Source organism: Hypomesus nipponensis, chromosome 20 (genome assembly GCF_054491055.1).
Source record: "Hypomesus nipponensis isolate SF chromosome 20, ASM5449105v1, whole genome shotgun sequence".
NCBI classification, from domain to species: domain Eukaryota; kingdom Metazoa; phylum Chordata; class Actinopteri; order Osmeriformes; family Osmeridae; genus Hypomesus; species Hypomesus nipponensis.
This window is the reverse complement of record NC_140380.1, coordinates 3,022,091-3,044,041: the sequence shown is the minus strand read 5'-3', so window position 1 is coordinate 3,044,041 and position 21,951 is coordinate 3,022,091. Positions and strand designations below refer to the sequence as shown.

Here is a 21,951-nt window from a genome sequence, read left to right as displayed (position 1 = left end):
GTGAAGTTCAAGCAGTTTACCTTTAATTAGTTTGCTGATATGCAGTGCTACGCAATGCTAAGGGAAATCACCTGCCTGTCCAGAGATGCAAAACTAGGACAACAAACATAGACAAGCTCTAATATCTGCTGTGGAATATCACCCAGTTTCCTCATCCCGTTTCCTCTTTTCCCCACTGAACTGAAAGATAAAGGCTAGCTCACTCAACTTTCCTCAACCTTATAGATCTCTCCAAAAAGGCGATGTCATAGTAGACGTCATGGTAGATAGTGGGAGGTAGAAATGGGCTACGTAAGGGAACATCATAAAGGATGTCACAGAAGATGAAAGGGGACTAGGTGGTTGAGAACAGCATCATCACAATGTGGAGGTTCAGATTTCATGGGAACAGCAACTCGTCACCTATTGCAACAGAACCCTCAATTATCAGAAATCCAATAGCATCAAACTGTTGCTGCTTAAAACAAGCTAAATATGTGAACACTTGTAAAACCAAGTCATCGCACAATTAGTTAAAAAATGTATATTTAATCTAGTGAAGTTATACATGACAATCAACTGATATAAACTTAAATCCACTTTAGAGGCCAAATATAGCTTATCTTGCCATCCATCGTAATGCATTCAGTTAGCCAAAACTAGCCCTATGAAGGTGTCCATGAGCAAGTTAAATCCACATAATACTTAAAGGTTCATTGGTAATCAACGGAAGAGTGTAATCCTTCATTTATTGATCGGGTAGGTTGAGATACATGAGGTCATAGTAGATGAAAGGAGGTAGAGATATGTGAGAGGATTTCATAGGTGATGTTACAGAAGATGAATGGAAGTGGACTTAACGTGCTGACAAACGATGTCACTGAAGATGAAGGGAGGTCGAGACACATAATGTAATGTCAAGAGGTCACAGGTCTTCCTGTCCTGCATGTCGCTTTGGATAAAAGTGTCTGCTAAATGTGTACAATATCATCTATGTCACCATCACAGTCACAGCAACACCAACAGCAAGCTTTTCACTGTTGACAACATTGACAACAAAAAAAGTCCCAAAGTTTAAAATACTGTCAATACAGATCTCAAAACAGTTCAAACATGCAGAAACAGCTGAGACAAATTAATTGTGGCGGTTTTCATGGTGACAACCATTCCATGCAACCAGGACGATGAAGGAAACAAGGATAAAAATCAGAGAAATTAAATCAAACTGGTAAAGGTAACAAGGCAACATCAAGGTATGTACAGCATAGCTTCTCCCAGTGGCGCTCAGAAGATATACTGTATATGACTTGAAAACTTTTACTATACAATAAACAGCATACAGTGACAGGACAGCTACGTCACTTTCCCATAATGCATGGCAGTAACAGCATGTCACATGATTGTACTCATTCACAGTCCTTCCTGTCTCAGAATGAAATGAAATATTACAGGGGGGTTGTCTTTATATAGCCCAGGGAGAGTGTGTGTGTGGGGGAAGGGGGGAGAGTGAGGGAGAGAGAGAGTCCTCTGTCCTTTCGACATCAAACCAGGTTAATGACCTCAAGTAGAGGTCACATATGTCACATGATAGGACACGAGACTGCAGTCTTCACGGTGCGTATCTTGTGCAGACAAATACACAACTCTGCCTTTCTTCCCAAACTGTCTCCTCACTGTTCCACAAATATGTTACCCTAGGCGTTGATCTGACACTCACTGTAGCTCGTACACTTCTCCTTACATCTCTCCCCCTCTGCCCTGTTCCCTCTCACCCCTCCCCTCTCTTTTCCCCTCCTTCTCCCCCCTCTAATTGATGGAATCTAGAACCAGAACTTTGCACTCTCTCTTGGCGATCTTGTCCAATGATAGAGTCGTTTTCTCCTGGGGGGGCAGGTAAAGGGGCCGGCCTACAGGGGATCCCACAGGGGGGGTGATGGCTCGCCTCTCCATGGCACTACCCGTCCTGCGACACACACAGAACCGTACACACACGCACAAACAAACACACACACACAAACCCATGCACACACACAAACAAGCACAAACACACAAACAAACCCATGCACAAACATAAACAGGCACAGATGCAAACCCACAAACAAACACACACACAGAACCACACACACATAAATAAGCACATACGAACACACTCATCCGTCAAAAACCTGAACCTCAATCTTGAAATGTACGGATTTGCATGCACGGAATATGTATGGGTGAATGTGTGCGATTGTGTGTGCGTGGGTGTAAGGATGTGCTTGTACGTAACTGTAGGTGTGCGCGTGTGTACCTCATGATGTGTGAGCGCGAGGGCTGCTGATGGGAGAAGGACTGGGACCTCCCCAGGCTGACCTGGTGTCTGTCCAGCAGGTCCCTCACAGCAGGGCTGGAGGGGCTGTTCTTACCTGTCGACACAAGGGAGAGCGATCACACAGCTACACCACACGGAACCGAAAATGGACACTTGCACGACGCACCGATTAGTGTAGTAGCACGTCTCGATTTTCTTACATGATGCACATCTCAAGCAATGGGTGAGGGCTGTGTCTTATAGGGAGGGGTATGTCTTACGAGAGAATGTCTTATGGAAAGGTGGAGGTGTTTCCACACACCCATAGTACCATATTATGTCCGAAAAATAGGGTGTATGTCCCAATACATAGTATGCCAAAAGCAGTATGGCAAAAATACAAGGATGTCCTACTGCATCCGATTGCTTTTTGAGATAAACAACCCAGCATGCTTTTTCTGTATATTCTGACCCACAATCCTCTGCAGAGCAGAAGATGCATCACATCAACTGAACTACTTACAGTAGCAGTCAACAGTTTGACTGGGACTGTACATTACAAAGTAACAACAGCAGAGATCTTTGGGTTGCCTTCCCGACAGCATGCGCCGTCTCTGGGGAGCTTGGCAAATTGAGTTTTTTTTACAATACTCAAATTCTGAACAACCTGTGATGGATGCAAGAGGGTCAAAGTTCAAGGTGCCACGTTATGACAAAGCTGTGTGTCCCAGTTGTACGCAGACTACATGCAACAGTGTGCACGTTTTAAGGGCAGCTGCAATACGCTTGAAAAGTAAAAAGAGAAGACAAGTGAAATGGGACGCAGCACGGCTGTCATAGGAAGAGGGGCGTGTCTTACGGGAGAGGGGCCGGGCGTCCGGGGGAGGGTTTGACACGGATGCAGTGAACTGGAGCTTGAGCTTCATATGCTGACTCAACTGAAGGGGGGGGGGGGGAGAGAGCAAGAGAGGTAGGGGAAAGAGAGCAAAATAGAGTAAAGAGGGAGGGAAATAAAATGCAGTTAGTGAGGTAACTTCAGGTTTAACTCTAGATTTTCAGTGTCTCATGCTGAACACCTAACCTGCTCCGTAGAAGGTTACGTTCGAGATAACAGATCAACACATATAAAAGCACCGCCTACTGACCAACCAAAATCGTCTTGGAAAATGGCATCACCATTTGTTGAAGATCCCGTGGATCTAATTGGATGGAAAACACTATTGTATTTAGAGTCAAATCTACTACTGCCTTATGAGTAATATTGAGAAGGCCATTAACTTACACATTTACGGTCTGCCATTTTCTCCCAACAATACTTTTTTGGTAAGCAGCAACAGTTTTCCTTTACGCTTGAATTATGCACTTAAATTCTTCATATTTGTTTAAAATTAATGTTTGTTCTTCTTGTGTGAAGTACGGCACTCTAGCGTTGTCCATGTCTGTAATTGGTCTTATTTTGAAAACACGCCCATTTTTATGTGAACGCACTCATTGCTCAATTGGGGAAACCTGGGTTGAGTTAAGGAGTTGATAACCACCGTCGTGATACTGCGTAGCGCGATTGCGGTTGTTAGGCTTAGTGAAGCAAGATAACGAGAATTTATCCCGGGTGTGTTGAACTTGCTTTACAGTACAGGGCCCAGTTGTGTGTGTCGGTCAGGTGTGCGTGTGTACCTCGTACAGTCCAGCCTTCAGGATCTGGAAGGCCACAGTGAAGGAGATGGTGCTGCCTTTACGACAGTAACCGAGACTGCTGAGGGGGGAGTGGCAGACTACAGGTCCCAGAGCTGCATCATCATTCTGACCACGACCTACAGGGATAAAAACCACAGAGATTCATATTTGAGCCCTTCCACCTTTATGTATGACATTGACACTTTTGCTAACAGCGGGCTTAAGGTATATGTTTTTGGACAAAAATAACAAAGTATCTACACTGGACTAAAACAATGACATTGACAATAATCCTAAGAGGTTCCTCACCCTCGGGCGTCCAGACCAGTCTGACAGCCAGGAAGTCCTGCAGGTTGTTCAGCAGTGTGTAGCGGACCAGGAAGTGTTCCTGAACTTTCACGGTGCTGGGGCAGCACGCCGTCATCACGAAGCGTGGACTGTCCAATCGAATACAGGGAAGTCTAGGGGCAGGATTAAGGATGTGTAGAACAGAGAACATGACTCGAGTAGCCAGAACAAAACCTTGATGCAATCATGTACAACATGACCTGACTAATCTTTGTTGAGTCAGAGATTTATCTGGTATTTTTTACCTTTACCTTACTTGCCATTGTTTTTTCTAGCTTATGTATTTTTATGTGCAAGTACGTGGAGAGTAATGTTAAAACCAGAGCAAAATCCCTTGTATTTATTTACTTGGCCAATAAAGCAGATTTGGAGACAAATCACAAATGTCTTGTGGAATCGACATATTCCATTCAAAGCCATGTTGTTTTTGTCCTTTACTGTGCCAGTGTCTTGCAAAGAAAAGTCTATTGACATTATGCAGGTTTTACAACACTGGGCTAGAATACAACTGAATGTTACTTTGTTCAATTTTGAGGAGTAGGCCAGGAGGGATGTTGTGATGATTTAGTTGTTCTCTATTAGGTCAGGTAGGATTAGATAGTAAGTGGGTTTTCTTTGTTTAGTTCATTTGGCATCAACTCTCTCGGCCTCGCCTTAGTTCCCTGCCCCTGTTCCTCGGTGTGTTTATCCTTTGTTATAGAAAAAGGGTGTAATGGAAATAAACGTTGTTCTTTCTGAACCCATTTACTTGGTCTTGATGGTTGGTTGTTCGGCATGCACATCGCTACATAGATTCCTCATACTATAACAACACGGTGTATTGCTGCTCACCCCCTCTTTTCCCCCCATAGAACAAGGTGCCTGTAACAGTGAAAAAAAACTTATAGTGTTGGATCTCTGTGTGACAGCACTAGGTGTGGCGCCTGTACCTGTAGTGTGTGTAAATACAGTTGGTGAAGGGCATCTTGGGTGTGGACCACTGAAGCACAGCCACCAGCGGAACCTCTAGGCCCTGCAGATGGCAAAGAGGACGTGGATGATGAAACATACTACTCCTCTTCAAGCTTCACCTCCACAAACTAGTCTTGTTTGCCTGGTGTAAGGGTACCAAAAGCAGCACTGAGCAGTACAACACTTCTTGTGATACCTGAAAATGAGTCCCTTATCTGCATGTTGTGTTTTAGATCCTGTAGTTCCACTCTCTAGCACCCATGAAAGGGTTCGATGTAGTCCTACTGCAATACTAATATTATGTCACTTTAGGAAAAAAATTCTGCTAAATTAATAAAAAGTCAAATGCAACACACACAAAGCCGACATAGATGTACAAATACGTACATATGGAAAGTACAACAGCAGACCAGCAGATCAGAAGTGCATAGTTCCACAATATTTTGGAAGTCAGAGTCAAGCAACAGTTTGTATTTACTAGCCACATTGCAAAGTAACCACAACTCAGCTACACATCTCAGCGAGCACAAAACAACAGTATCTTAACTACAGTGCTGCAATAACGTCACAATTGCAGTAGTGCTGTCACGAGCATGGTCCAGTTTATGATCAGTAAATGGTTTCTCTGCCTTTGTGTGTGTGTCTACTTGCCTTCGCCTGTGTCTTGTTAAGTGTTTGTATGTTTGCGTCTGCTTGTTTGTGGTAGCTTGTTTCAGCTTGGTTTTGTATTTAAGTCCCTGCTTTGGGTTTAGTCCTGGTCGGTTGTTGTATCTGCATAGATGTGTTACGTGAGTATCCCTGCCATCGTATTCAGTAAAGTCTGTGTTCAGTTTGTCAATTCCTGCAATCCTGCCATGTCTCCTTGGCTCCGATCCACCCTCCTACAATCCCTGTGACAAATGCATTTTACAGTGCAGAAACATTTACTATGGCATGAACTATGAAACAACCCTTTTTTAAATACTTTCACATGCACAAATATGCTTTGAGACACACACTCTCACAGAGAAACATAATCACCCATATACGTCTTTAAACACACACATGCACACACAGTCAAACAGGCACACCTCGAAATACATACACACCTCGCTGGAGTCGTCCGGTGGCATGTCGTTCAACTGCAGCTGGAACAGGAAGTCATGTTCCTCCAGAGCGCTGAGCATGCTGGGAAGGCTGCAGGCCAGGCTCTCCATCCTGCAGAAGGATGCCATGGCAACCTCACCTGACTGGTGGCTGGAGAAAACAGGAAATGTAAACATCCTGCTGACGCACACTTCCCAAAAAATTACAAAACACAATATTCTCTCTAACTGACTTTCCACAGAATGCCCACACACATACCCAGAGTTAATCTACAATTTGTCTGCTGGGACACACTCACCACACGTTGTCAACCAAAAGCACAGAGCCGTCCGGCATCATGGGTAAGTAGGAAGCGTTGAAGTTTGGCAGAATTCTCACTTCCTTCACACAGACTTCCTCCTGAGAGCACTCGTTTAACACTGAGGATGCAGGGAGGTAATGAGGGATTGGGGGATGGAGGTAGAGAAGGATGGAAAGTAAAGTAAGGAAGGTAAAAACATAACTGATTTGTCTCCCGCTAATTTGGGCAAGATCAAATCGGCTTCTCTTCCAGAGTTCTGCTCAACACATACCTTTCAGAACCGTCAGGTGCTTCCCAGAGATCGTCATTTGTTTACAGCGAAGAGTAGGAGGAGGCAGCACAGTCAGAGTGGTGCTCACTGTGAGGGAAATGAGGAGAGGTGGGATATGGCGAGAAATAGAGTGTGTGAAGATGTATATACCCTGTGCTTTGAAAATGTTAAAGTCTTGACAAAGGGGGTGTGTGTATGTCTACCCTGTGCTTTGAAGGTGTTGAGATCTTGACGAAAGGTGTGAGTGGGAATACGCTGTTGAAGGATGCAAAGGTAGCCATGCTCCTGAATTTCTGCTTTCTCTGCTTCTCTCTTCCAAACCGTCACCATCACCTGAATCCCCCCCCCCCCCACACACACACACACACACACATACAAAGCGGACCTGATAATGAGGCACTTCAATACTGTAAATGCAGTATAAAGTATTAAAAATATGTATATATATACTTAATTGCATCAACACTACTTCTTAATTCTATACTATACAGTGAATTCTAAACCAAGTTGATGTCAGTCAAGTTAAACCTTTGACATCTCACCTTGACTTTGAGGGTGCTGACTGGCAGCTTGTCCAAAGACACGGTCAGGGGAAAAATGACCTCATCGGTCAACACTACTGGCTCATCCAATGGAGACTAGGGATGTGAAGAAGGGATGGGACGATAAGGGGAATTATGACAAGTGGAGAGGAAAGAGCAGGACAGAGTTTTGGGGGTGCAACAAGGGGAAAACAGAAGTTGAAATACAAAGACCAAGAAAGGGCAATGGATTCCGAGACAAAAAGAGAAAGAGAAACAGTGAGAGAGAGAGTGAAAGAGAGAGAGAGAGAAAAAATATATTACCTACAATCTAATTGCTGTAGGCAGAGACTGAACACCATTGCACAAACATCCCTTTTCATCTTCAGTCATGAAGAGGAAACACAGGGACGCCCTTAATTGTTTTCTCCCTAACACACACACTCACATGCACAGAGACAGACAAACTCACACACTCACAAACACTCTGTGTCACAAAAAACCCTGAAGGTTTTCAGAATGTGAAATAGTGTGTAAAATGGTGCTCTTAAATAACTATAGCTGTATTACCCAGTTTAACAAGTCATCCTGACATATCTCTAACAATGCCAGGAATCTGTATGTGTGCACATATTAAAATGGGTTTAATTTCCCACGATCAATTCAAGAACCGGGCAGGCTGCAAAGGTCATATTCTGCATGTGTCCTCTTTATTACCCAACGGAGTGCAGTGCCGCAATTGGTGTTGTTTGGATAAGCATTTCGACATAATGAAAAAATAATTTGCCGCCAGTTTGGCTTGCTTTCTTCGAATCCCAGCCACTTCACTCTGATTGGTCCTCTGGTTCAGCAAGTTTCCTACGAATATCTCGAGATCCCACTCTGCAAAGTTAATATTTTGCAGGTGTCCTTTTTATAATCCAATGGAGTGGAGTAGGCTACCACAATTGAACTAAGACAATTTGACAGAGAATCAATATAGTAAATTTTGAGCAACATAACATAGGCAATGTATTACGTAGGAAACAGCGGACAAATGAAGGCTATATAATCATTTGCATGAATGTATAGACTACCACAACATGGAAGTTTGACTAGAATAGATGTGGATGTTGAACAAGAACTTCAGAGATGACAGAGAATTTCAATTGTGATCTGAGAAATATTAGTACCAAAGCCCCTGAAGAACTGTCATCCCCAGCTGCATCACGGGCACTGCACTATCTATCTATAATTCCATAAATCTGTGTGTCACCGACACAATCGCGGGTACTGTGCCCTATCTATAATTCCAGGAATCTGTATTTGTGTGTTACCCATACACTGATATCTTAATCACGGACACTGTGCATTATTCAAATTCAGGAATTTTAAAGAAATCTGACAAATGACTCAGAGATATCTGCTGTGTATGCTGCTCAGTGCTGGCTGTGATTGCATTTCTGCGACGCCATTATAGGGTGTATATCTAAACTGTAATATGAAACAAAAAATAGTGCCTGACAAGGGATAACCCAAATGTTTACCTTCGACACATAACCTCGTGATGACTTTCAAGACAATGTAGACAAAGCTATTAAGGCTAATGATCTAGAAGCGTATGGGTCACCATTGTTCATCCAAAATCATAAACCACATTTTGTCTACCTGGAACGGAGCCCTGCGGAACTCCCGCGCCCCATTCCCCGTACTGTTGTGGATGAGAAGCGGTTTGCAGTCTCTGAAACCGCGACATCTTCCATCCACCCTGCCTATGGCTGCGGCAACGTACTCATCCTCGGCCTCGTCCGTCCCCTCGTCCCCGCTGCTCTGGTAGTCATGGTGTAGGTGGTGTGACCGGTGTCGACTTTCTCCGGGACTGACGTTGGCCACAGCACATAGGGACCCGGCAAGCTCCCGCCAAGCCCGGTTGCTTGCGGTCTCAGAACCGAAGGCTAACGACCCTTCATTGCCGCCTACGTTTTCAGTACCCTGCTCTGTCGGTGTCCCTCCACAAGACGCATCCTTGCACCGCAACACAAGGAGAAAACGCACTGTCTCCCCCAAGTAAAGGTGGCTTCGGCGGGGTAAGGTTCTGTAGCGAGCGGGGTCTGACAAGTCGGAGATGGGAACTGCGGGAAAATACATGTAATACTCGCACTGCGACTCCATCATGCGCACCATCGCAGCTCGCGCTACACCCTACACAGGCAACGCGGTCCTACTGGACGTTCTGATCAATACCATCCTTTTACGTTGTTTATAGAGTTTATATCTTTGACGTTATAGTAGCATCCTAGATTCCAGTGCACGTAAGCACTACGCAGCCTTCTGCCTCTCATCCGAGTGATGTGCAAGCGAGACCTGATAATGCGCCAATCGGAAGCAATCTAATATTATGAAGACTACTTCATGAGCATCTAGACAGGACCCCTTATTCAAGTCTCATCATTCTAGTTCTCATTCGAATATAGAGTCGCACTGTATTGATCCACTGCAGAGACGTTGTTACACCTGGACTTCTGCAGTGGCTATTTTAGCAAGCACACAAGAAAGGTAACATGGAATTTAGCGGGCACGCATCAGTTTGTTATCGGTTAAACTGCGTTGATTTTACAAGCATTGATTGGGATATATTGGGATATTCTACTGGGATTAGCTATCTAAATTAATGCACTGACTAATAAAATAAATGGTTAGTCAGAAAACTGTCCTCACCAGCTGCATCAATGGCACTGCTATCTATCTGTTAATCTCGGCAATCTCCCTCTTATTAGCATTGCATTTTGTGATCCACGCTGCTGCACCACGTCCCAACTCATTGTCATTTGTACCAGGTACATGTTTTGTATTGTTTTACAACATTTCTATTGTAAATTCTATTGATATTGTACTTTGTAATTCAACTTGAATTGACAGAGTCAAGGGCGGTTCTACACGGGGGCCTACAGCGGCCAGTGACCCTGTAAAAATGTCCCTGGCCCCCCCGTTGGCCCCCCTGAGCTGACCGAATAATAAATAAATATATTTATTTATTTTTTCTACACGTTTTTCTTCATCTAGTAGTCATCATGAAACTAAGAAGGGACATTGCAGCCTTTTTTTGCCCCAGTAAATAAAAAAGTTAGAGAAACATATTAAGGTATTGAGAAACCTGAGGAGCTGGAAGAGCCAGAGCTGTTTGTATGATTTTAATGTAAAGCAAAATTAACGTATTTAATGTTTGAATATCATTTGTTTCCATTTTTATGTTCCCCTCTGATTAAACACTGGCCCCGGTTCTAGACAGTAAAATTTGCCTAGAACCGCCACTGGTCAAAGTTCATAGGATGAGTCACGCATTGAATTGTGTGATCCACGCTGCTGCACCACATCCCGACTCATTGTCATTTGTACCAGGTGTATAAATCTACCGAACTGGACGCACATCTCCTGACTTCTTGGAACAATATATATATATACACAACGCAGACGAAATAGAGGGGGTTACATGTGCACTGCATCACTACAAAGGATTCTAGTATAGTTGTAGCAGGCTATAGCCAGCGGGAGACCATCGATGTGTGAACTTAATTTGGTGACAATACAGTGTGAGGTGTATTAGTATATGCATAAATGGAGCGATTGATGACTTTTCAAGACTTATGGTTTGGCTTCATGCCTATACAACCACAATCCCAAAATAGTCGCTAGTTATTTCATAGCAGAAGTTGTGAAGAGGATGGGGAAAGCTGCCACAATTCGCGCAGATTTCGGAACAGAAAATGTCACAATGGCAGAGATGCAGAGATTCTTACGATGGAGTACGGATCGCCACATCAGTAATAGATACATTTCCAGGTCCAGTAATCACAACCAACGAATCGAAAGGTGGTGGGGCTTTTAAAGAACGCATTTTGCCCTTTTGTATGTGCGTGTGTGAGATATACTCCAACTCACGAGAGTATGTAGCTAACTGCATGTATCATATTGACCAAAATGAAAAGCGTTAGCCTACATTTATCTTTGTTATCGCCTGTTTTTTCCTTCTACAGGAAGAGCTGCAGCAAGTCACACATTTGTGGAATACCCACATTATCCGCAACAGCAGACATGCAGTTGCTCCAAATGGACGTCAAATTCTAATGCACACTATCCCTCATCTATTTGGAGGACAAGATCACCTGAAAGGGGTTTCTCAGTAAGCAGTGGAGGCTTGCAAACAAGAATGCCAACAGAGAGGATAATTTCCTTGCGATGATTCATGAAATCTTATTCAGCTTATGTTGCCTTTTAATGGCAGATAACTTCTTACTCTCACCTACCACAGCAGATGAAGCCACTGAGCTGTATTTCTTCCTGGGAGCATACATCCTTAAACATGTATAAATGACCCCAAGAGCTCAGGAGCATTAAGGCAGGGCTGCATAGTGTAAACTGATACCTTGGCTATTTTGAAAGCCTCATGCTTCCCCCAAATTTTCTGACAGACCAAAAATGACTAATTCTTCAGTTTGAAAAGTGAAACTGTGCATTTATTTTCAGTTAATTGTATAATATTATGCAAATCATCCATTACAATATCACAAAGATGTGTGTCCCCTAAAGTCTAAAACCATAAGACTGCTGTTAAGGTCAAAACTTTACAAAAAGAACACACACACACACATACACAGGACTTAATGTTTTTTAGGAACTCATCATTTAACAGCTTTTAAAGGAACAGGTGTGTTTTTGATAAAACGTGCAAAACCAGCACAGACAGGTACCAGACTACTTCAACATACTTGGTAAACATTTCTCTAACAGGTAAGACATTGAAATGTCGAAAAGTACCCTCAAACACAAAACAGCAAGATACTGCATTATTAATGACCTATTTTCAAACTTTCATTTAGTGAAACTGTTCAAAACAACTCAACATCCTATTTTCAGGAGTGCATTATACTACCCAAAGTTATCCCTTTCTCTTTGTTATTGATACATTCATTATTAGAATTCTTTAGTTCCTTGATGGTCACATTTTTTACTCACAAATACATGTTCCCTCCCAATTTTACTCTTCCTTTTTATGTAACAATGGCTTTATCTTATAACTCATGTAACTCATGTAGTTATTGTACATGTTGAATAAACAATGCTTTTTATTGTATGGCTTGGTACCAGAAATATTAACTTTTTACTGACCTGAGCCACAGTATGCTCAATGTGTAGGAGCTTTCAGCTGCCAGTATACTGTCCAGTTCAGAACGTAGTTCTGGGTAGGAAGTGTATGTCCAAGGCAGTTCCAGAGTTGGCCCACAGGTATGCACGACTGGTCGCCGTGCCAGTCCGTCTACTGATGTCAACAGGATCTCAATCTTGTTAACACAAATAATATCTGACCCTGTGACAAACCTTAACATCCAGTCCTGCATCATCCAGTCCTCGGATGTACTGTTGCAGGAAACGGTAGCTCTGGTTTTCTGTTTTAGTTTTAGGAGATGCTTGCAGCAACTTCAAAAGCTTTCTTGTTGTTGGCTTATTATCCTCATCAATTTGTAGTAGTTATTGTGGCCTCACAAACACTTCTTTTAGGAAGTGGCTAGCAACTAATTTTTTCTGCTGCATATCTTGTTTTTTGGATTGACTGCTCGTGTGCCACTTTTAGAAGGCCTTTCAAATTACTTTGTGTTGGAAGTGTTGTTACATCCAAGCGGTCCAAAAGATCAAGTAGTTCATCCCTGTCCTCATCTAAAAGATATTCCTTTAATTATAGTGGTTATCAGATCTCTATGACTGACTTATGTACAGGAGAAGACTTTCAAACAGCATTTCATCCGAAACTTAATTCTCACCAAAAATAAGTGCCACTGTAAAGACAAGGACAATACAACAGGTATTGGTATACAAGTATCCATGGTCTTGAATTCCCTTAAGTAGAATTCGGCCAATGGATTTCCACTCTTCTTCCTGCCATTTTGGAGACAGCGATGGAACCCTAAGGTCTTCCCCTTCAGCTGTGTGGCCCAGAAACTCTGTCCAGAATGCTGTATACACATCTCTAGAGACACCATCTGCATCAGCTCCTCTTTCATCTATGTAAGTGTATTTCAGAGGGTGTTTGGGGAATGTTGGATCCTTGAACTTGCTAATCATCTCCTAAAGAAGATTGACCCTGTGAAGTTTGATGTTGACACATGCAACATCATACGAAGCTGTAGGACTGTTTGCTTTGTCACTTATAGATAATGTGTCTGCAGTAATGGGTGCTGTGCTTGTTGGGGGAAGCATGATGGATTTGATGAACAACTCATCTTCTTCAAAGTGTATCAAAGTGTCATCCAGTTGACAAGCCATGGGTTCTCCAAGGAAGGGGCCAAACATCACTTCAGATGTGTCTGATAATGCAGTCGCATCAACTTCCTTACAATCTGGTGACAGGATGACAACGGTTTGAGTAACTTGCTCATTTTCTTCATGTGTGTCTATCAGTTGTACATCATTGTTTCATTCCACAATACACATATCCCTTTACATGATCTAATAACATAGCTAAAATTCAACAATACATCATGGCTTTGTTCCACATACCTGTGCAATATAAGTGCAGTCTGATTAGTTTACTGCTGCTTAGAACGTCTCTTGGGACCAACATTCACGGCCACGTATATGTTGGCTCCCAAATGAACCAAACAGAGACCCACTTAATAGGTTGGCACAAACAGAGGCTATAGGAGAAACGTATTAGACGTACCTTGCACGAGCCATAGCACCCACAACGCTGCGTCACAAACACAGAGCAAACAGCATGGAAGAGCTACCTGGCTAAGAACCCCAGGTATCTGTATTTATGCCCGTCTCAATCTAGATGGGGGAGCTGCTGACTAGCTTTCTGACATAGCTAAAGTAGCAGCTTTTAAAGTGAATACCATGGTGTTGTTTCTGTTAACTAGTACAGCAAGAAAACTTACTTTTGATATAGCTAATACAAAATAGTTGTTTTCTGCAAGCTAGTTCACTCGTGTAACGTAAACCCATGTGTAGTCCTCCGGTGGCCATGGATACTGCAAACAAACTTTGCTAAAGAATCATAAATGTCATCAACACGCGGCGCACAAGGGTTTTCTGATGCCGTTTAGTTTGACGTTGTTTTGTCTGAGTCTGGGGAGTTTGGTTGTAGTATCCATGGCAACCAGAGGACGAGTGAACTAGCTTGCAAAAAACAACTATTTTGTATTAGCTATATCAAAAGTATATGTTCTTGCTGTACCAGTTAACAGAAACAAGACCATGGTATTCACTTTAAAAGCTGCTACTTTAGCTAATTCAGAAAGCTAGTCAGCAGCTCCCCCATCTAGCAAATTCTGACAAAGTTTCGTTTGGGAGCGTTTTGTCTGAGAATGATGGCGTTTGGTTTGAGAGCGTTTTTTCTGAGAATGAAGGGGTTTGGTTTGAGAGCGTTTTGTCTGAGAATTATGGCGTTTGGTTTGAGAGCGTTTTTTCGGAGAATGATGGCGTTTGGTTTGAGAGCGTTTTGTCTGAGAATGACAGAGGTTTTTCTGACGGCGTTTAGTTTGAGGGCGTTTTGTCTGAGAATGACAGAGATTTTTCTGAGACTGAAGCCGTTTCGCCTGAGTCTGACGACTTTTGGTCTGAGACTTGACGCCTTTTCGTTTGAGTCTGACAATTGAGTCTGAGATCTGAGGATGTCCTAAAATGAACACCGTACGCCAGGAGCGGATCACAGTTGAGGAGACTGACGTTCTCGTCAGGGCCGTAAAAGATAGAGAAATGACATTGTATGGGAAAGGCAGAGCAGTTTTCTCATTGCACTAAATTGCCCGCTCATACTGCTCATTCAAATTCTTAATTTTATATATATTCATTTTTTAAATTGTTTAGTTCTTAGAATTAGTTTAAATATTGTACTTTTTAACTTAATTTAAGACCGGTAAGCCCTATATGTTTATTGTTGGCGCCTTCCACAGTAAATTCCGTGTTTGTGTAACATATATGTTACACAAACTAGCCAACCAGGAGCGACCAACAGCCAGGGATAGGGTTAGGGTTAGCAGCTGAAATCATAGCCATTTGCAATAAACCATCAAAGTAGCACCTAAGTGAAATTGCACGTCGGATGGTGCTAACATATCCAAAGTCCTTTAAAGACGAAATAGAAGATGAGATCATTGGAAGTGGCCATGATTCTTTAACCAAACAACTTCAGTGCAGAGTTGATAACTACAAGTTGAAATGAGACGCTCACAAAGCAGAAGAGCCCTCCAGATGATGGAAGCACAGTTCCAGAAGAGAAGAAGCAAAGGAAAGACTTATATGGCTATATTCAGTGGGAATCTGGGCGTGTGAATGTGGAAGAACAAATGAAGAAGAAAAAAGACATGCAGAAAATGTACCTGGAAAATGATAGGAATGCAGATCAAATAGAACAGTTGATCTCAGACACCTTCATATCTCAGAGAAATGACATAATGTCTGGTAAGGACACACAGACCCTCAAGGAAGAATGGCCTTACCTATTCTCACCTGTTGGCATGAAGGCACACTTGAAACCTTTTACTGGTGTCCAAATTGATGAGGGATTTGATGGCAATGGCCACCAAATTTGCCAGAGTTCTTGAATACTTTCAGTCTCTTCCATTGGAGAAGTCAAACAGAGCTGCAAGACAAAGAGCCGAAATACAAGCTGGTGGTGCACCATGTGGGGCAGTGTTGATGCTACTCTCACACTTCAGAGGATCGTGCAGGAATGTTCCACATGACCGACAAAACTTGCATCGCAGACGAGGTTCAGAGAGAACACCTGCCAGCCACACCATGCATTTTAGTATGTGGTAAGTCAGAGGCAATATAATATTGTGTGCCTTCCATGCAAATAGAGGTATTTATACTGATGGATTTGCCTGTATCCTTTTTGCTTTTTTCCCAGGAGAAAGTCCAATGTCTGCAGCAGCTTTCATGTTGGCAGTGGACCAGACGGTGATAATAGAAAACTTGACGAGATTCATCGACGATCTGGTCAGCATGTTCGTCTGTTACTACGTCTTCAATAGCAATACCCAGCGGAACTTGGGGGAACAATGGAGTTTCTTCAGAGGTAAATGTACATTTATTCTCTTATGATTGAGGGACTTCCGTGGCTGAATCTCCTCCGCCAGTTTCATATGCAACTTCAGCTCAGATGCTGAGATCATAGTGGGCAACAAATTTCCTCCTTACAGATGGTGTCAATTTTATCAATGTATTTAGTTAAGGGTACACAGTGCTTCACTTAGTGAGTATGTGTCATGTTGGACTGAATAAAAACTCATTTTCAAGCAACATTTTTCAATATCCAGTCAAAGCAGTCTGTAACCGGGAATGTCCTCAACGCCATTTTCCTTGTTAACAAACAAATCGATTATATTGTTGTGTTATTCGGAGTTGATGTTTTGTTGATGTCTAACAGTGTATTTTGTACCACTTTAGCTACAGGAGTATCTTCAAGATAAATACCGACAAGGGCTCCAAAGTCCAACGTCAAAAGAAGAGGAGCAAAGCGGTGAACCTAAAAGACCAGGGGTCTCATTTATAAAGCTTGCGTACGCATAAAACGGGACTGAAAATGTGCGTACGCCACTTTCCACACAAAGGTTGTGATTTATAAAAAATAAACTTGACGGGAGAATGTGCTGCCCTCCACGCAAACTCTGACCCTCCCCTAAGCCTACGCACATTTTGAAAACAGTTGGAATTGGTGACGCAGATGACCGTACTGTAGTCAGACTGCAGAAATTGATTGTGGGAAGAACATTACTCGTAATATTTATATATTTTGTTTTCCTCACACACGTTTTTTTCATTCAATTTCATGATTATCATGAAGATTACATCCAGCAGTGTTATTTGCGCTTGTACTGAGTGATTCTTGTTCCATTAACACCTTGTACAATCCAACTCAAATTTTTAATTAAAATTCAGCGCTTCCTCACCATCAGATTGTCCACTACGGGAGTTCAGGAGTGGGAGATTCCCCGACTGCATGGAATACAGGATAACATCACATATCCTACCTTTAGATAACTGCAGAACACAGTGTAGGCCTATATCTTGTAGGGGTGGACAGTATACCGGTATTGCGTTGTCCCATAATATGGATTTAGCCATATATGAAAAGGGAATGAACAGTTGAAAAGGATATGGTAAGAGCCTGGTAACACCATGGAAACAAACACGGCTTCCTTTTACAGTCCAGTTTCAGATTACTTACTGAGTACATAGCCATGTTTTACCTGGTATCGCCTTGGAACGTATAGTACAAGTTCATACTAAGGGTAACATTGACAAAGTGGTATTCGCTTACAAAGAATACGGTAAGAGCCCGGTAACACCATGGTAACAAACACGGCTTCCTTTTACAGTCCAGTTTCAGATTACTTACTGAGTACTTAGCCACGTTTTACCTTGTATCGCCTTGGAACTTATAGTACAAGTTAATACTAAGGGTAACATTGACAAAGTGGTATTCGCTCACAAAGAATATGGTAAGAACCTGGTAACACCATGGTAACAAACACGGCTTCCTTTTACAGTCCAGTTTCAGATTACTTACTCAGTAAATAGTCCAAACATGTGCAGGAACATACCCAGTGTCCAAGAAGATTTACCATGATAGTAGAGGAAAACTCTTCCCGCGGAGGTAGGTATACCAGCCAAGTAAATGAGGCCATCATCGATAAATGTATCTGAAAAGGTATTTTATTGGAAAGTACTATCTTATATTCTCATTAGACATGGACTGTTACCGACATTAACCTTGGGTAACTGCAGGGTAATAGTGGAGTATTTTTTTAGTAATTCTGCTGGAGCTTGGCCGTCTTCACCTACTTAGTAGCAGTGGTATTTACCCAATAACACATTATATTTTACCATATATATCTCCTGTAGATACCAACTTACTACCAGCGGTATTTAAATAGTAATATTTATAAGTTTCCAGGTAAATACTAAGTTTTGTCTTCTGTCTTTACCTAATTAGGACCAGTGAAAATTACCCAGTAATAACCAGCATGTTAGTAAATAGTTAATGGGTAAATACTTCAAATTATCGCTGTATTTACCACCTTGGTACGAATCGGTAATACCCAATAATACAGAAAACATACCCAGTAATGACCAGCACGTTAGTATTTAGTTAATAGGTAATTACTTCGAATTATCTAGGTATTTACCACCTTGGTACCAATCGGTAAAACCCAATAAAACACAAAACATACACTTTACTTTCTATGTAAATACCTAGTACTTAAGGGACTGTAAAAGGAAGGGTTACCAGACATGATCACCTTGGTCTGTGTGGTGGCCTTTTAGTTCTGAAAACTAGCCTTGTCGTTTTGCAGTTCTATAGTACCAGCTAGCTAGCCAGCTACAGTACCGCTATGTTGATTTGGCCATAGCAAAATTTCTGCCGCCATGGTATCAGAAATACGGCCATACAAAAGGTCGTCTATCAGCAGAGTGCCTGTCCGATAATAGCACGAACATGCGCTTCACACAGAGACTGCCGCTGTCCAGTACTAGCCAGTTGAGATCGTGTGTGGGCGTCCTTGAGAACTTTAAGTCGTATAACTTATGTTGTCAGTTCATTTAAGCCTGTTATTTTATTTGTCTATAGTTCTTGCAAATGTGAATTAAGTAAACTGGTGATTTTTGTTGTTTGTTTTCTTCACCTGTTAGCAAAATTGCTTGTGGCTGTTGATTCCATAGCGATTGCTGAACACCCTTGTTCATGTTTGTATTTTAGGTGCCTTTGCTCAAGTAGTTACACTACATTAAGAAAATGTAATTCATAGTGGGTTTATTGTTATTATTTGCTACAGAAGGCTTAGCCTATATTTGGGTGACCAGATTTGAGTTTGTGAAAAAGAAGACCCTTTTTCGGGGGGGGGGGGGGGGGGGGATGTTGGTCGTGTATCTATCTGATCCAAATGACAGTTCTCTCTAACAGTCAGAGCTCACGCAAGATTAATCGCGAGATTATGAGGTTTTGAACGCTTTGGTGTTATGGGCATATGAACTCGCCCCAGAAGCTTACAGACAGAAGTTCAGGCACCATAAAAAGTCCTCCATAAAAACCTCCATAAAAATGTTGTTGTTGAGTTCGCCAGAGAAAAAGAGTCTCTGTTTGACAGGTGGTGTGCGGCCAGCAGGGTAACGGACCAGTCTACACTGCGTGAGTTAGTGCTGTTAGAGGACAAGAACTGTCTGCCTGACCGTTTAGTGGTGTACCTAAACGAGCAACAAGTGGTGTCACTCGCTAGAAGGGGCGTGCTGGCAGATGAGTTTGTTCTGACCCACAAAACTGTTTTTTCCTTACCACTACCCGAGAGCAGGGAGGTGGTTGACCCTGTGTCTATGCCCCGTCGTGGTCCAGTAACATATCCACGGAGTAATGGGGACCGCTCTTGTTTCTAAATCTAAATAGTGATGTCTGGAAATATTTCGGATTTTGGTCAGTTGATAGTAAACTTGTTGAGCCTACAGCTAAAGTAGTGTGAAAACTGTAAGCTAGAGTTAGCTTACCATTCAACAACTAACAACTTGAGGTTATCTCCATGTTTACCACAGCACAGCTCGCTCGGACCGTTCAATGTCGGTTCTATACTGTAAAACTTTAATTAATATTTGTTTCAATCATTCATTGAATGAAGCCATATTTGGGACAAGAATCGCGACCTTAAATTGCTCGCACAAAACTCTTGATCAGAACTCAAGCATTTGTTTATTGTTGTCGTTCAATTTACACCGCTATGCGCAGAGAGCGCGACGGTGCAGGACAGAGAGAGAAAGACTGCGTGTGCGATCAAGAGGCCAAGGTCTGCAGTCTTGGCCATTAGTTCCTTTACTTATTTTTGTGTAAGATAATTTGTCAAATATGTTTAAACTTAAATAAATTAGGCCTACCTACAGTATACAAGTACTCATGTTTCGTTGTATTAACTTGTCCTGTTATTGACGTACCTTATGCGCAACCAGAAATTCGAATATATTAGAATATATGTGGTTTTTATAAGGGAATATTCGAAAGTCATTTTTGAGCAATTTTGACAGCCCTAACATACGTCCAGTTCATATTCGAGGGTTCAATGTCATTGACTGGGGGTCAGGTCGGAAATCGAATTATGATACTGAGAGACGCGGGCGCCGCTCAGTCTCTCGTTCTGGCCAGTGCATTGTTGTGGTCGGATCTGTCATATTGTGGATCGAGTCAGTTACTCCAAGGAATAGAGATGGAAGCGTGCCGATGCCTCTCCACACCGTCTACCTACAGACCGGCTTGATAAGTGGCAGGTTTAGAGTCAAGGTGCAGCCTCAGCTCCCCGTCAGTGGGGTGTCAATGATCTTGGGGAATGACATTGCTGGGGGCCGCATCGTTCCCATGCTCGAGGTTACGCTGCCCATAGATTTCCCTCAGGAGTTTCCCCACTGCGTAATTACGCACAAGCCCGCAGACGGGGGGACGACGTGAATGACGTTGATCAGGCTAGCACAGTCCTTGCTCCTGTTTTCGCCGGTGGTAGTGTTCCACTCAGTTCTCTAGTGTCTCGTGAGTCTGCCGATACAGAGCCAGAGGATGACAGGGCAGGCCCTGCAGACCCTGGGGAGTTTAGTCTGCCCATCACACGGGAGGAACTTATAGCGGCTCAAAACTCAGACGTGGCCAGTTTGGCCAAATGTTTTACCTCCGATGGACAGCACGCCAGAAATGACAATCTGGAGAGTATAGACTATTTCTCTGACGATGGGTTGTTGATGCGCAGATGGAAGCCCCGAGTGGGACCTGAATGGAACACTGTAGTCCAAATAGTGGTACCAACTGTGTTACGCAAGCGAGTGTTATGTTTATCCCATGACATACCTTGGTCAGGCCACCGTGGCGTCACAAAAACCTATGATAGACTTTAATCATTTATTTTGGCCTGGCATGAAAAAGGACTTTTCGACTTACTGTCGGACATGTCACACTTACAACTTACCGCAAAACCGACCAGGTGATCTCTCCAGCTCCTGGCAGGTCCCTCTATAGGCAAGCTGCCCATGGGCTTACATACCATCACGCAGTAACCTGCTGTTTTACACACTAGGTAAGGAACGAGTGCCTTCCCATGTATGTTTAGTGTACGGACAATTATGATGGTTACTTAAGACAGGGCTCTTTTTTGTCTTTGGCACCGTTCGTTGCTCATTGTTTCTCCCCTGTGACGAAACAAGCATCACTGTTCTGTTACAGCTGCGCTTCGTTTTCTCCGCACCACCCTTCCCTCGGAGTTAGGATAGAAGGGTCGTAACTAGCCTGGCTGCCAGCTCAATTTAGCCTCGCCCACAAATAAATTGGTCGGGAAGTTGGGTCTGGGGATAACCTGGCTGCCAGGCCAACTTATCCCCGCCCACAAAAAAATTTGGTCGGGAAGTTGGTCTGGAGGGGCTCGATTGCGGAAAAACCTTATCCGAACAGGAGCTGTTCGGACCAATTAAATTGTCAGGGAGGGCTTTATACGATGATGGACAGATGATCAACAGTAACGTAATCAAC

The 21,951-nt window shown here is 42.9% G+C and overlaps 1 protein-coding gene and 1 pseudogene across 1 annotated transcript; both read right to left on the bottom strand.

Annotated features, from left to right (window-relative positions):
* Nucleotide 1: 1 nt before the first annotated feature.
* On the bottom strand, nucleotides 2-9,584 carry LOC146245157 (trafficking protein particle complex subunit 14-like). The gene is made up of 12 exons (XM_084684180.1): nucleotides 9,069-9,584; nucleotides 7,443-7,538; nucleotides 7,104-7,233; nucleotides 6,901-6,987; nucleotides 6,627-6,747; nucleotides 6,331-6,478; nucleotides 5,221-5,303; nucleotides 4,253-4,404; nucleotides 3,944-4,080; nucleotides 3,129-3,207; nucleotides 2,270-2,384; nucleotides 2-1,942 (listed from the first exon to the last, which is right to left on the bottom strand). The coding sequence occupies exons 1-12, from the start codon at nucleotides 9,582-9,584 to the stop codon at nucleotides 1,786-1,788; spliced, it is 1,821 nt and encodes a 606-aa protein (XP_084540306.1). The 3' UTR covers nucleotides 2-1,785.
* A 2,966-nt stretch (nucleotides 9,585-12,550) lies between these two features.
* LOC146245156 (uncharacterized) lies at nucleotides 12,551-13,850 on the bottom strand (annotated as a pseudogene).
* Nucleotides 13,851-21,951: the final 8,101 nt, after the last annotated feature.

Bases quoted from the DNA above. Each gene is read 5' to 3' on its own strand.
- LOC146245157 (XM_084684180.1), bottom strand. From the start codon at position 9,584: ATGGTGCGCATGATGGAGTCGCAGTGCGAGTATTACATGTATTTTCCC. The intron at 7,234-7,442 runs GTGAGATGTCAA...GGGGGGATTCAG, and splicing joins TCAGCACCCTCAAAGTCAAG to GTGATGGTGACGGTTTGGAA. The intron at 6,748-6,900 runs GTATGTGTTGAG...CTGCATCCTCAG, and splicing joins GCACCTGACGGTTCTGAAAG to TGTTAAACGAGTGCTCTCAG.